The 12721-nt window shown below is 40.6% G+C and overlaps 1 protein-coding gene across 2 annotated transcripts in view; it reads left to right on the top strand.

Moving 5' to 3' along the window:
• Positions 1–1162: 1162 nt before the first annotated feature.
• The window catches only part of ARHGAP28 (Rho GTPase activating protein 28), a 76904-nt gene continuing 65345 nt past the window's right edge, over positions 1163–12721 (top strand). The window contains exons 1-2 of one of the 2 annotated variants that reach the window (XM_069853883.1): positions 1163–1197; positions 1289–1593. In XM_069853883.1, the coding sequence (XP_069709984.1) occupies positions 1469–1593 (125 nt within the window). In that variant the 5' untranslated portion in view covers positions 1163–1197; positions 1289–1468. The remainder of the gene's footprint in view (positions 1198–1288; positions 1594–12721) is intronic. The other variant, XM_069853884.1, reaches the window with a different exon arrangement.

Below are 12721 nucleotides of genomic sequence, written 5' to 3'. Positions count from 1 at the left end.
CCTTAAACACCTCCAGGGAAGGTGAATCAACCACCTCCCTGGGCAGCCTGTTCCAGTGCCCAATGACCCTTTCTGTAAAGAATTTTTTCCTAACGTCTAGCCTAAACCTCCCCTGGCGGAGCTTGAGGCCATTCCCTCTTGTCCTGTCCCCTGTCACTTGGGAGAAGAGGCCAGCACCCTCCTCTCTACAATGTCCTTTCAGGTAGTTGTAGAGAGCAATGAGGTCACCCCTCAGCCTCCTCTTCTCCAGGCTAAACAACCCCAGCTCTCTCAGCCGCTCCTCATAAGGCCTGTTCTCCAGCCCTTTCACCAGCTTCGTTGCTCTTCTTCATTCAAGTGGGATGTGGAAAACTAGACTGACAGGCATTTTGCACAGTGCTTGTAATGGGGACACTGCCAGCAGCCGTGACAAAAGTGCACAGAGGCTGGCGTCTCACCCATGTGCTCACAAGGTGCTCAAAGAGCTGTGACTTGTACAGTAAAACGCTCCTCTAGGCAAGACAATAGTTTTCAGAAATAGGCATTTGTCAGAAATGTTTCTTTTCAAAAATACTCGAAACACTGATGAAGTAGAAGAATAAAATAAAGGAGCCTACAAGTTTTCTCATTTTATCTGCAGAGTGTTCTCTGAGTGTTACTTCAGAATTGGACCCTAATAATTTTACTTACCGGCTTCCTTTTGAGCGAAAACATTTAATTATCAAAGAAAGATCTAGCACAAACATAAAAAAAAAATATCAAGCATGTTGGGGTGTATTTACTTATGGGATTACTCCAGATGACCACACGTTATTGTAAAGATGTGACCTTCTAATTATGTACACAGCTGTATCAGGGGAAAAAAAAACTTAATCTCTTTTCAGGACAGAGAAAGCGTAGTTCCCTGCCACAGAAATGATCCATCATGCAGGAAATCAAGGTTCCTGCTCCTTGATAATTTAAACAGAGCAGAGCCCGCTTGTTTTCTGAATTTCTCACATAAGCAGCTTAATTGTCTCTCCCTGCTCCAGCAAACCACATTTTCTGTTTGAGTACAGCTCTCCATTCATCTCACCGCTTAACTGGCAAATAATTTAACTGTCAAGTCTATTTCAGGCGCAAGAGGAGTATTGAGAAATTGGCTCTCAAAAGAAAAGAAAAAAAAAAAGGCAAGAAGTTTTCCTGGCGGTCACTCAGTGCCATGCAGGATTATCTCAGGTTTCTAGTTTCCTAGGAACGTAGTAACTTCCCCGTGGGTTGTTTTGTGGGCGGTGTTTTTGAATGTATGCTAATTTAGCTTTCCTGACAGGGAGAGGAGCCGTGTTACACAGTTACGGAGCTCTCCTGACAGCAAAGGGTGGCAAGAAGCTGCTGCGGTGCCAGGCCATGCACTCCTGCTCGTGACAGGACCACTCACCCTCCTGTCGGGCTGTCAGCATCCCTGCTTTGCCTTTGTCATCGGCAGCGGGGCTGAAATGTGCCTCTGACCATGGAGATGAAGGACTCGGGCAGCGTTGTCTTGACAGCTTACCATCCCCACAGCCCGGCCAGGATCGCCGGCATGGAGCAGAGCTTTGTGCGGGACATCCCCTCCAGCCATTCACCCGCTGGCAGGTAAGGTTTGATGGATGGGGACCGGTTCTGCGCCCTGATGTTTTGCCTGGGGTTGGTTCTGCGTTTTGCTGACTGTATCTCAGCCCGAGCACTTTGCTCTTGCTTGTTTCTCGCCCTGCACCGGGGAAGTGATTCAGCTCAGTGTTGCTGGTCAGGATTGGGAGGGGAAAATGCGAGTGCTTATTTTAAATCCTGTAAATCAACAGTTCGGGCCAGTTTCCTGTCCAAGATACTCAACAAGACAATCCCCAGGAAAAAAAACACGTGAATCAGGCTTCTGCTCAAGTCGTTTAGGACTACATTATGGAAAGTGAGAAGGCTGGGGAGACTCTGGAGAGAGTCTGGCACTCAAAAAGTTGTTTCTGGCTTTGGTTTAGGGGATTATTTAATTCCTTACCCATTCACCCACCACGTCAGGACCAGCTCCTGCCTTTTTGTGAAATTGCAGTTGCTACTTTGCACACTGACATAAACACGATGGAGACTGCATCATTAAAGACTTAGTCTAAATAAGAAAATTCCTTTGGGTTGCAGGAAACTAAGTATTGTTTTAATTAATGCAGTCGTGTGTATGTTTATTTCCCTGCTCTGTGAGAATGCATGTATTATCTAAAATAGCAGTTTGGGCAATTTTATTGTTTTAGAAAAAATCTGACCTTTCTCCTAAACATACGTGTCCGAGGTTTGCAGTTTTCTCCCGAAGTGGTATGAAAGTTCATACTGTAAACAGTTGAAGAAAGTAGGACATGTTATTCTGTGGGTTGACTGAAAAAATGGGAACTAAAGTCTGCGGAAGCAGTAGATGTCTTTATCCCCAGGAATTAAGTCTTTGTCTTCTCTTAATAAAAATAATGATATTTACTTCATATTGTTTATTTTTAGCCCAATGGCTATTTTGTTTTCGATGCCATTATTTAGGTTAGCTGCATCTTCCTGTTCTTTGTGCATTTCCCTGGCTGTGTCATAAAGATAACTCCTTTGTTCTGTTAAACTGTTGTTTGAGAACAGCACCAAAATACACAATTTCATGTTAAGAAAAGAAACATAGTCTGGGTTTTTAAATGTAGTGTGAATGCCATTTGCTACTAAAATCAGAGAGCAGTGGTTTGGCATTGGGTTACTGGGGAGCATGTAATTTCTTCCCCAAGAAAGAATGCTGAACTGAATCTTTGAGTTTGTGAGTAACGGAAACATGGTGTTTTGCTATTTTTCTTGTAAGTGTGCTAATTGCTTTAAAATGCTCTTGAAACTTCAGCTCAGGGTGTCTGAGGGTTTAAATCACATACGTATCACCTAAGAAAAACAGAAGTGCAAATTGCAGTGCCTGGAAAAATAAAAAAGGGAAGGGAAGGGAAGGGAAGGGAAGGGAAGGGAAGGGAAGGGAAGGGAAGGGAAGGGAAGGGAAGGGGAAGGGGAAGGGGAAAAGAAAAGAAAAGAAAAGAAAAGAAAAGAAAAGAAAAGAAAAGAAAAGAAAAGAAAAGAAAAGAAAAGAAAAGAAAAGAAAAGAAAAGAAAAGAAAAGAAAAGAAAAGAAAAGAAAAGAAAAGAAAAGAAAAGAAAAGAAAAGAACTATAAGATTTTGGTGCTGTCTCCCCTTTCTTGTCGTCAACCTTCTGCAGCTGTCTAATAGCAATAGCCAAATTCTGCCATATGGGCAGCCAGTGACTGTGTGACTTTCCAAAGCCTGTTCAGGAGAGGGATTTTATTAACCCAGCATGCAGTCCTCTGGAATGCAGAATCCATGAAGGCAAATGCACTGAGCGTTTTAGCAAATGGTAAAATAGGCTCTGGCTTAATCCCTACTTCACCTTCTAAGAACTCTTTCCTGGACTGCATTTTGAGTATAGTTTCCTCTGCCACAATCCTAGTGCAAGAAGCTTTACAATAGACTATCTGGTGTTCCTTCATCCCTAGGCCAGACACTACACTACACCATGCTAATTCCTGGACTCTCCAGGAGAGCAATTTGAGAAAATGGGCAGCAAACAGAGGTGTTGTCTACTTTTTGTTTGATAACAAAAGCAGCTGGGACCCAGAACCTGACTTTCCTCTGAATTTGGTTTGGTTTATTTAGATGTAGCTGTAATAAAGTACATAATTCAGATACTTATCTGTGAGAACAGAATCAATCTCGCCTATTAGGCCCCAATTTGATAAACTGTTGGCCAGTTCTTTCTCAGCTCAGCAATGAAGATACTTCATTTTCTTTATTTGCCCAGAACTTTTCTCTTACTTTGGAAGGATGCTCCCTTCATATCAGAAGTACAGGCTTGGATACGAGTGTCTCCCAGCTATGGTTTCTCTTGCAAACACTTCCACTTTGTGAACATTCTAAACAGATACTTCTCACAGAAAAGGGAACATAATGCAGCCTCAGTCAGCACTAAACTGCTCAGCTTCCCACTATTTAAAAAGTTGCTGATAAAAAAGAAAGATTTTAGAAGCTGTCATGAACCTTTAAACAAATAAGTAGTCTTAAACACTCTTGCCAATCTGTGTACACCACTGAGAAGCTCATGGACACCAAAGTTTAGGCTATTAAAGTAACTTAGATGCATCCGACCGCTTGGATTCACATCCATCTACAACTCTTGAAGGGGCAATCAGGCAGACATCCTGTGCACATGTCTAAAACACACTCTGGCTGCATTAACATCAGCCTAAAGTATAGCAGCTGCAAGCACTTTCATTGATAAGCCTAGTGGGAGGAGAGTGTATATACCCCATTTTATGTTAAGGGGTATTAGAGCGTGGGTTCCAAGGGAGACAGGAGAAGATGTGCTTTAGGAGCATTAAGTGAAAGATGCATCAGTGTGCAATGAAGGATGATAAATTTATAGGTGTAATGAATGGAAGAGCAGGATGAACGTTTGACTACATAATGATGCCAATCTGCAAAGGAGATATCTAGCTTCCAAGTTTACTGTTGGTTAACATTAGTAAAAAGGTTAAGAGAAGGAATCACAAATTCCAGCTATTCTTCAGAACAAGAGAGCATCGGGGGACTAGAGATAGCTATACTTAAATATTTCCTCCTGAGATATCTCTATAATGCATTTTTATCTTTCTCCTTTTGTTCTATCTGGTAGACTTATTTTACTAGTTCCACAGATGGGGTGAGCCCTGACAACTGCACTGTTGATTTTGCTAGAGGTCCAGAATTCTCCAGCCAAATCTTCCTTTAATTCTATTAATGCAACTAGCAAGTTCCTTTTCCAGTTTTCTCATGGGACAGTCAGGTCCTTTCACTTCACTTGTCATCCGCTTTGCATGATTGCAACTGGTGTTAGCATTTGTATTATTCATATGGATTTTTTACATATTGCTTTTGAGAACAAAGTGTTGAGGGGATCTCAGTTTTCTTGGGTTGACATTTAGGCTAACTCTATGACATATGAGTGTAGCGGGGAAGGTTCCTGTTCTTGTGGCATTACTCTCACCTTTTTAAAATCCCATTTATTAGTACCAGTAGCAAAAGCCCTAGAATGTCACATTGTCCCTTTCAATACAGATACTGCCTTGGTGCAAAGGTGACAGTGCAGATTTATGTTAAGTAACGGTCAACTTTTCCATTCTCGCTTCAGAGAATGAAGGACTTTCTAGTTCTACACAAATACTGCTCCAGGATTATATACTGGAAAAAGCAGGACCACAGCCACAAGTCTTCCTCACATCTCCTTTTTACCCTGTTAGGAGAAGCTAGGAACTTCTTGAGCTCAGAGGAAACAGGCATGACCTCTATGCCAAATGGCCAGTTAGCTTTCTAAGGTAATTATGCAATTAGGGGAGTACAAAGCATTCCTAAGTGAGTCATGCTTAAGCTTTCTTTGGTTCAAGTATGAGAGTTAGTGAGATCCTCAGCCCATTTGTTAGTGGTATATCTACCAGCAAAGAACTCATCCTTCACTGCAAATCACAGATATTTCCACTGCAGTGATGGCTTATGCTTACATGTGCATGAGATAAGAATCAGAGGGAAGAAAAAAGCACGTTCACAGGTTTTGTTCCTGCAGAATGGGTTTAGAGGAGATTTTAAAGGGCACATAAAGCTTTTCATACATGGAATAAACATCTTTATAATCAATACTCAGGCAAAAAGCAGCATATATACTACTAAATCTAGGAGCATGCTACACAAGTAAAGGACAAAGTGCATTTCTGTACCACTGAACAATGCAGCCAAGACCCCTTCCTAACTTCTACCCTAGGCAAGGGCAAGTCTTGCACTTCCAGTTGTTTCAGGAAAATGCCTTTCCAATATCCTCATGTTCAGCATCTATCTTTCTCTCCTTCTACTGCTAGGTGACTTTCAGGCAGGCATCATCGAACTATAGAGTTAAAAAAAGAAGAAGAAAAAATTCTGAAAATTCTATGTTGCCTTGAATTACCTGCTCATATCTTTCAGCATCCCTGCTCTCCAAGTCTAAGCCTTGCAGATTTGGGCCAAATAGTAAAGTCATTACAGTGGACAAAGCATAGCACCAGATCCTTTTGCAGTATTCATCCCTACTTGCAAGATAGGTATGCTATAGTGAGATGGAGTGTCCTTCATGACTGAAATAAAACTGGAAAAGGATTCCTTATGGCCCCAAATTTGTATTGGTTTTATCCCAGTAGAAGCAAATTTTATCATGGTGAAGTAAGGTCTGTGTGTCCTGAGGCTGAGTGATCAGAGGTTTAATTTCTGTCAGTGCTGACTGAGCACCTCCCCTGCTCAATTGTATACAAGTGATGTCAAGAATGTCTTCTAAGTGACGCAGGATAAACAACCTTAAGTATTTTGGATGTTTATCTCACTCTACCATAAACTTCCCCAGAAGACAAAAATAAAAAGCTGGCTCCTTTTCCACAGTAAAACTTGAAATGACTTGGGCTTCTCGCAGTAACTAGGACTCAAAACCTACTAAATTAAAATTTTCAAATGTACTAAAAGTGGTAAATGAAAACCCCACAAAACAATTATTCTAGGAAAAGATTGCACTGGCACAAGGTGGACAAAAAATATGTTTTGTGGAAAAAAGTATTTTTATAATTTCTGATATCTTTCTAAATTACAATTTGTGAAGTTATATTTTTATAGATGCTAAGAATGATAATTCTTTATAAAACATTTACTAGGAGGATGCGTATAACAAAGTCAGACAATAGTAGACACGTTTTTCCTGTAGGTTTTAGAAATACCTACAGAATGTCCTTTGGGAGCCTCTCTGAGGAATGTAGTATTTATAGCCAGTTCCTCATGTTATGGTTGAAACTAGAGTTGGCTTCTCTGGTTTCTTTTTAGTTTGGTGCTCCTGCTGCTCTCCCTGGTACCTCCATATGTAGAGCTGATGGAAAACATCTGGCACTGTCCCTTTGATCAGTTTGTTTGGTTCAGCATTTAGCCAGCTGCCCCATTCGTTTTTAACTAAGTCATTTATCTGATTACATGATGGTGCTGCCTACAAAAAAACCCATAGGACCTGAGAGCCCTGTGCACTCTGCACAGACACCTTTAGATTGCATCTGACAGACTGATAGGACTAGCATAATCATCCAGGTATCAAAAACTGTAAAGTGTAATTTTTGCACAGGAGATTAAAATAATTCAGTGTAAAAGTGCAGAAAATGTGCAGTGCTGGGGATTGCAAGACTGTGGAATATTAGTAAAACTCCTGTCTAGGACCATATCTGAAAAGCATCTAGTTAGCACTGTACAAATATAGAATCGCATCCTGAAATAGTGCAGAGTATCCACAACAAACAAACAAGTTAACATCCTAGACTTTGGCTAACCACAGTACTAGCAGCCACTTGGCCCACTGTAGTGTTTTGCTCCAGCTGGCCAGGCAGCATTTCCACCAGTTGGGGTGGGACCATGCTCTGTGCACCCATCAGGTGCCACCATGATGGATGCATTAAGAGAGCACAGGAATTAGGGACAAGAGCATCCAGAGTCACATCCCAAGCTGGTCACTGAAGCCAGGCACCCTATATAGGATTTTGGCCCCTTTGCCTGCTTCCTTCTTTATCTCTCAGTGGAAACAGCCCCGTCATTGCCTTCAAAGCCCTACTGTGTGTAACAGGGACTATGAAGATGGTGGGAGGAAGAAGGGAGCAAAGGACTAGAGAAGGACCATCTTCACAGGTACATGATCCTCCTCTGTGTGCAAATAAAAGGAGCTGAAGTGAGGAAAGAAATGTCTTCCAGGGGACTTTGTGTGATGGGGCCATTTACAGTTGTCCCTTGAGTCCCACCTGACACGTGTGGCAAGAGATTTTGGAATGGCATTTAAGTGTTAATTTTTTAGTCAGAAGTTGAAATGGTTTAAAAAGTTATTTGAAAAGGAGCCTCTGTTATCCTGAAGGACTGTTTTAGCAAAGGTCAGTAGAACTGCTTGAGTTGGCATCCCTTGTAATTAATGCAAGGGAAAGACATGCTTTGTGAGGGATGTCTTGTCTCTGTCATTCATTTGTCCTGTGACCTGTACCTGTTAACTTTCCAGACACTGCCAGAGCTTCTAGTCTGAGGAGAGAGAAGCAAACACTGGAGCAGGGAGCCATTATCAGCTTGTTTGTTTGAAGACTTATGTTTTCTTATTTAGGATGCTATGTGTAATACTTGGCTACAGTAAGCCTGTGGGATTTCCAAATGTGAGAAATCATCCAGTTTAGGATGTACCTATGCTGAGTGTTTAGACAGAGCTGAACAAAAGAGAGACAGAAATCTCTGTGACTAAGTGTTGCCATTATTGAATTACTACCTGAGGACTGTACAAGACTTAAATGACATTTCTTTCTGTAGAAGTTGCTCTAAGCATAAAATGAGCAAGATAATAATCATTAAAGCCTTTTTGCAGAGGGTAGAAGAACCCTACCAGTGCAGAGAGACAGAGAGGAGTATATATTAAAACCTGTATTAGACGTAGAAGTCCAGCTGGGTTGACATAATTTACCAGCCGAAAGACAAGAAAAGCAAGAGGCAAGCTGGGGAGCTGTGTTTTGAACATTGCTGGGTGAAACCTCAGGACAGACATCAGGTCACTCTCACAGTTTGCTGCTAATGCTGGAAGAAGCTCTAAAGCTGTAAGTCCTCATATTTTACTACAGTGAATCAGAAAAATACTAGCTTCCCAATGCACAGATTTGGGCAGGGAATAACAAAAATATACAAGTTCTGAATTTGACTCACTGATTAGTAAGTTCCTCGCTACCTATGCCCCTGCAGACATTAGAGAGTCTGCAGTCACTCAGACTCTGGATTAGTCTATGCAATCTTGAAGTATGGTGATGGACAGCCTCCTCCTTATCAGTTTCTTTCTCTGCCTAGTCAAAGCTTGGAATAAAACACCTTCTAGGCTTATTTTCTGGCCCAGTGATGATCATACCTAGTGGTCAAGCAGGAATCTCAAAGTGAGAATATCAGATCTTTGTTAAGGTTGACATTAGTATGACAGCAAGAACTGGATAGTTGTAGAATTCAGTCTGACATGAAAAGCTCTGTCTTTATTCTAGCCTAATAAGAGGTTAGTAATAAAGCCTGTAGTGGAACATCAAGGGGGATATAAGCTTTGTTTTTACAGGTGGACTGAGTTAATGGATACTAAGGTGGAGTAATTGAGGTTTTACCTCTTAATTCAGTGGAAATGGAATCAAGCCATCAAAGCATACATTTTTTTGTCAATAACTTTGCTTACAAGTCACGATTGATTATGCTATTTCTTGTTTCAGCTCAGGCTGACTTTGTATTTAAGAGGATTACTGCAGAATAAGACATCAGTATTAGGGCTTAGATAATTAAAGCATAATGGTGACTAGGCCTGTCTTCCTTTTGCGATACGCCCTTCAGTTATTAAAATATTCTGAAAACTCACGTTCTAAATATTCATCTGGGTATATCAGAGATGAAAATAAAATATTTGCTGTAGTTGCAGGTGAAATATGGAACAGAGGAGCCTAGCACATTCTCAAAGATGTTTTGCCGGCTTGGCTGTCCTTGGCCGTTTCTGAGCCAGATGGTGCCCAGATCATGCGTGTGCAAGGGAAGGAAAGGAAACAGCAAGCTTATCCTGATGAACAGAGACAAGGGAAGCCTTTGTTCTCAAGCTGAAGCAGGATTTCACATAGAAGGTGCTCAATTTTGGAGAGAGGGTGGACAAAAGGAAACAGAAACAGCTGGCCAAGCACAGGAGAAGGGTCTTTTAAATATACAACAGTCTTTAGTCTCCAGTTGAAACAATTGCTTCCACCTTGTGTAAGGACCTTCTTGCATCTTCCACTCAGAGGATGAGTTTCCCCATAATCCCCAGTGATCTGCTGCAACCCTCAAAGCTGCCTTGCCTGCTTGCTTCCCTCCTTCTTTCTTTCAATTAGCAAAAGCAATTAAATCACGGGAACTTGAGGATAGCATTACTGGAAATGTGAGATTTCTGGAAATACTGATCTTTTCTTATTAACACACATGTACAATACATATAAGTCCATAGATGGAGCATGAAGCTTAAGGCTACCAATGTATCATTGGCAATGCACAGTATATATGACGAACACTAGAACGACTTATCCCCCAAGTCAAAAATTAATAGGAATCTTCTTCAAGCGTACTTCTTCAAGACATCTGTTGCCTCTAACAAAAAGTGGCAATTAAAAATAAACAAACAAAGGAACCTACCATGTCAGCTTTTGAAAAGCCTCCTTCAACATACAGGACCTCCATGTTCTGTACTTAGGAAGCACACCGCAGATTTTTGGGAGGGACATTGACTCTGCAGCTGGTTTAGTGTGGTCAAGATGCATTTCATCCTTACTGGATTCCAGCTCTTATGGCTTTTTTTAACTACTGAATTTTTTTTATAAGACTTAGCTAGGATGGGCATGAAGTTAACTGTGCCACACACAGCAATGCAGTAAGACCCTGCAAACCAAACCAGCCTGCCTCAGTCTACACTGAACACAGTTAATTAAGTTATCTACCATGCAAGAATGTGTCACTGTAGTTGTCAGTAGTTATCTATTTGTATGGGGAGTTTATTGTCATGGGATGTCTCTGAAGGTCTATTTTCTCTTTCCAGACTCAAGCATGGGCTATGATATGCATGTGGGTTATTAGGAGGTCTATAATTAACACTGTCAGTGCTACCAAGAATTCTAAAAGATACAATAAGTTGTACCTTTCACACTTAACCTTCTCCTACCTACACAGAGACTTAGGGAAGCAAGAAGGAGGTGCATTGTTTTCTTACTTAATTCACAGTCCGTTCTTTTTGCTTTCCAGACAGAGATTTTTTTTGCTTGCAGGACATTGAAATCTGGGTACTATGCAAATGTAAGGCCTAGTTGTGACACCTGTATCCTTACAGGCAAAAAAAAAACCCAGATACACTAGTGAAGAAATAAAAAAGTTCAATATGACACTATAAGGTTTAACGGCAAGGGAATAAATCCATGGAATCAGTAAATTTCATTTTTGCCACATAACAATTACAGCACAGGAATTCAGGATGTCTTTATGGGCTGGCCACAAGCAAATCTGACCTCCTTTTGCCTGTGGTCAGGAGCTGTACAGCAATCTCAGCACAATATGTTGCCCAAACCAATAAGCAGCTGCACTACCATATACCACTGTAGCTACAGGGCTTCTGTCTGTGCCCTGCCCACTAACGTGCTTGTAGGTGGAACATTGAAGGCTGGAATTTGAAGTGTTTAGACTAATGCTTCAGAACTGATGATAAGAAAAAAAAGTGCATCTTTTCTTCTAACAGGCCACTCTGCTGATTAATAGGTTAGGTTGGGTATTTTCAGGTCTAGATGCTTAAAGTAAATAAGTAGAAAGCTATACTGCATTTTTCTCAAATATTTTGTAGGCTAGAGAGGAAACTTTATCCAACTTATTTGAACCATAACAGAATATGTCATTCATTAATGCAGATCAGATTCCTACCAGAGTAAAATACATGAAAAAGAAGTGGTTTGATATTCAGCTAAAAAAGCATATTGACAATTCTATGAAAGTATTCATCATCTCAATCCCTGCAGACTCCAGCAGAAGAGTTAAGGGTACATCAGGGAGCCAGATGTAGCTCTGACGAATAAATTTAAAGAAGAATTTACATTTTTGTTAGGTTAGACCATTCTTTTCCTAATTTAGCTAATCTGTGTGAAGAGCAGAGTTCTGATTTTCATGGAGAATAAAGCCTAAAATATCTTTTATTTCTTAAACAATAGATAGACCGGTCAGCATCTGACTATCCATTAGAATCTCTTTTCTAATTAAATTTCATCAGCTGATGAGGAATATGATGATGTTTAGAGGCTGAATTGAGACACATTCAGACGCTGTAAATGAGGTTCATAACCTTTATTCTAGAGCTCTTAGTTCAGCCTTTGGTTTCTGAATCATTTCATGGCATTGATCCAGGTCTTCAGTTATGCTGAAAAAGACATTGGCCACTGTATAAGTGGGTGGAAAAACATCATTCAACAGTTAGCTGGGTATATCTGCTGAAAGTATGTCTGTAATTCTGTGAAGAAGATGGTGTTACTAAGAACAGATTGGTTTCTGAGACTGCCTTGAACCCAGCCAGCTGTAGTTAAACCCTCAAAGGCTGACAAAGTACATTCCTAATTATATCAGTGGAGTGGATAGCTAGATTAAGTTACCTCCTTTGAGGCTATTGGTGATGAGTTTCCATCACTGGGACAGATTTTAAATTTCATCCAAGCTAAAGGGGACCTCAGACTATGCAACAATGGACCAAACACTGAAATGATATGCATCTGTGAGGCTACCCTATAGCTGCAGACATCCACATCCCATTAATTCACTGGACATAGCAGTAGCAATAATATTTTCTGGGCAATCTTTGCAGACTTCAAAAAAATTTAAACTTAGTATTGTATTCACTTTTAAAATATAAGTAAAATGGTTTGCAACATGTACCAGAAGCAGCCAGAAAAATAATAGATAGTGGAGAGAGGTTTTGTGATATCTTCACAGAAAACACATATTTATGGCTTTTGCTATCTCCACAGGGTACTAAAATGTTCACTGACATCAGTATACTTTAGCAACTGGTATAGCTGAAGATAATAAGCTCAGTATATATTTTTCTGTGCTTTTTTGTGATCTTCATTTAGTTAAAAAAATACTA

Source organism: Phaenicophaeus curvirostris, chromosome 3 (genome assembly GCF_032191515.1).
Source record: "Phaenicophaeus curvirostris isolate KB17595 chromosome 3, BPBGC_Pcur_1.0, whole genome shotgun sequence".
In the NCBI taxonomy this organism is placed as follows: domain Eukaryota; kingdom Metazoa; phylum Chordata; class Aves; order Cuculiformes; family Cuculidae; genus Phaenicophaeus; species Phaenicophaeus curvirostris.
This window is presented reverse-complemented; position numbering and strand designations above follow the sequence as displayed.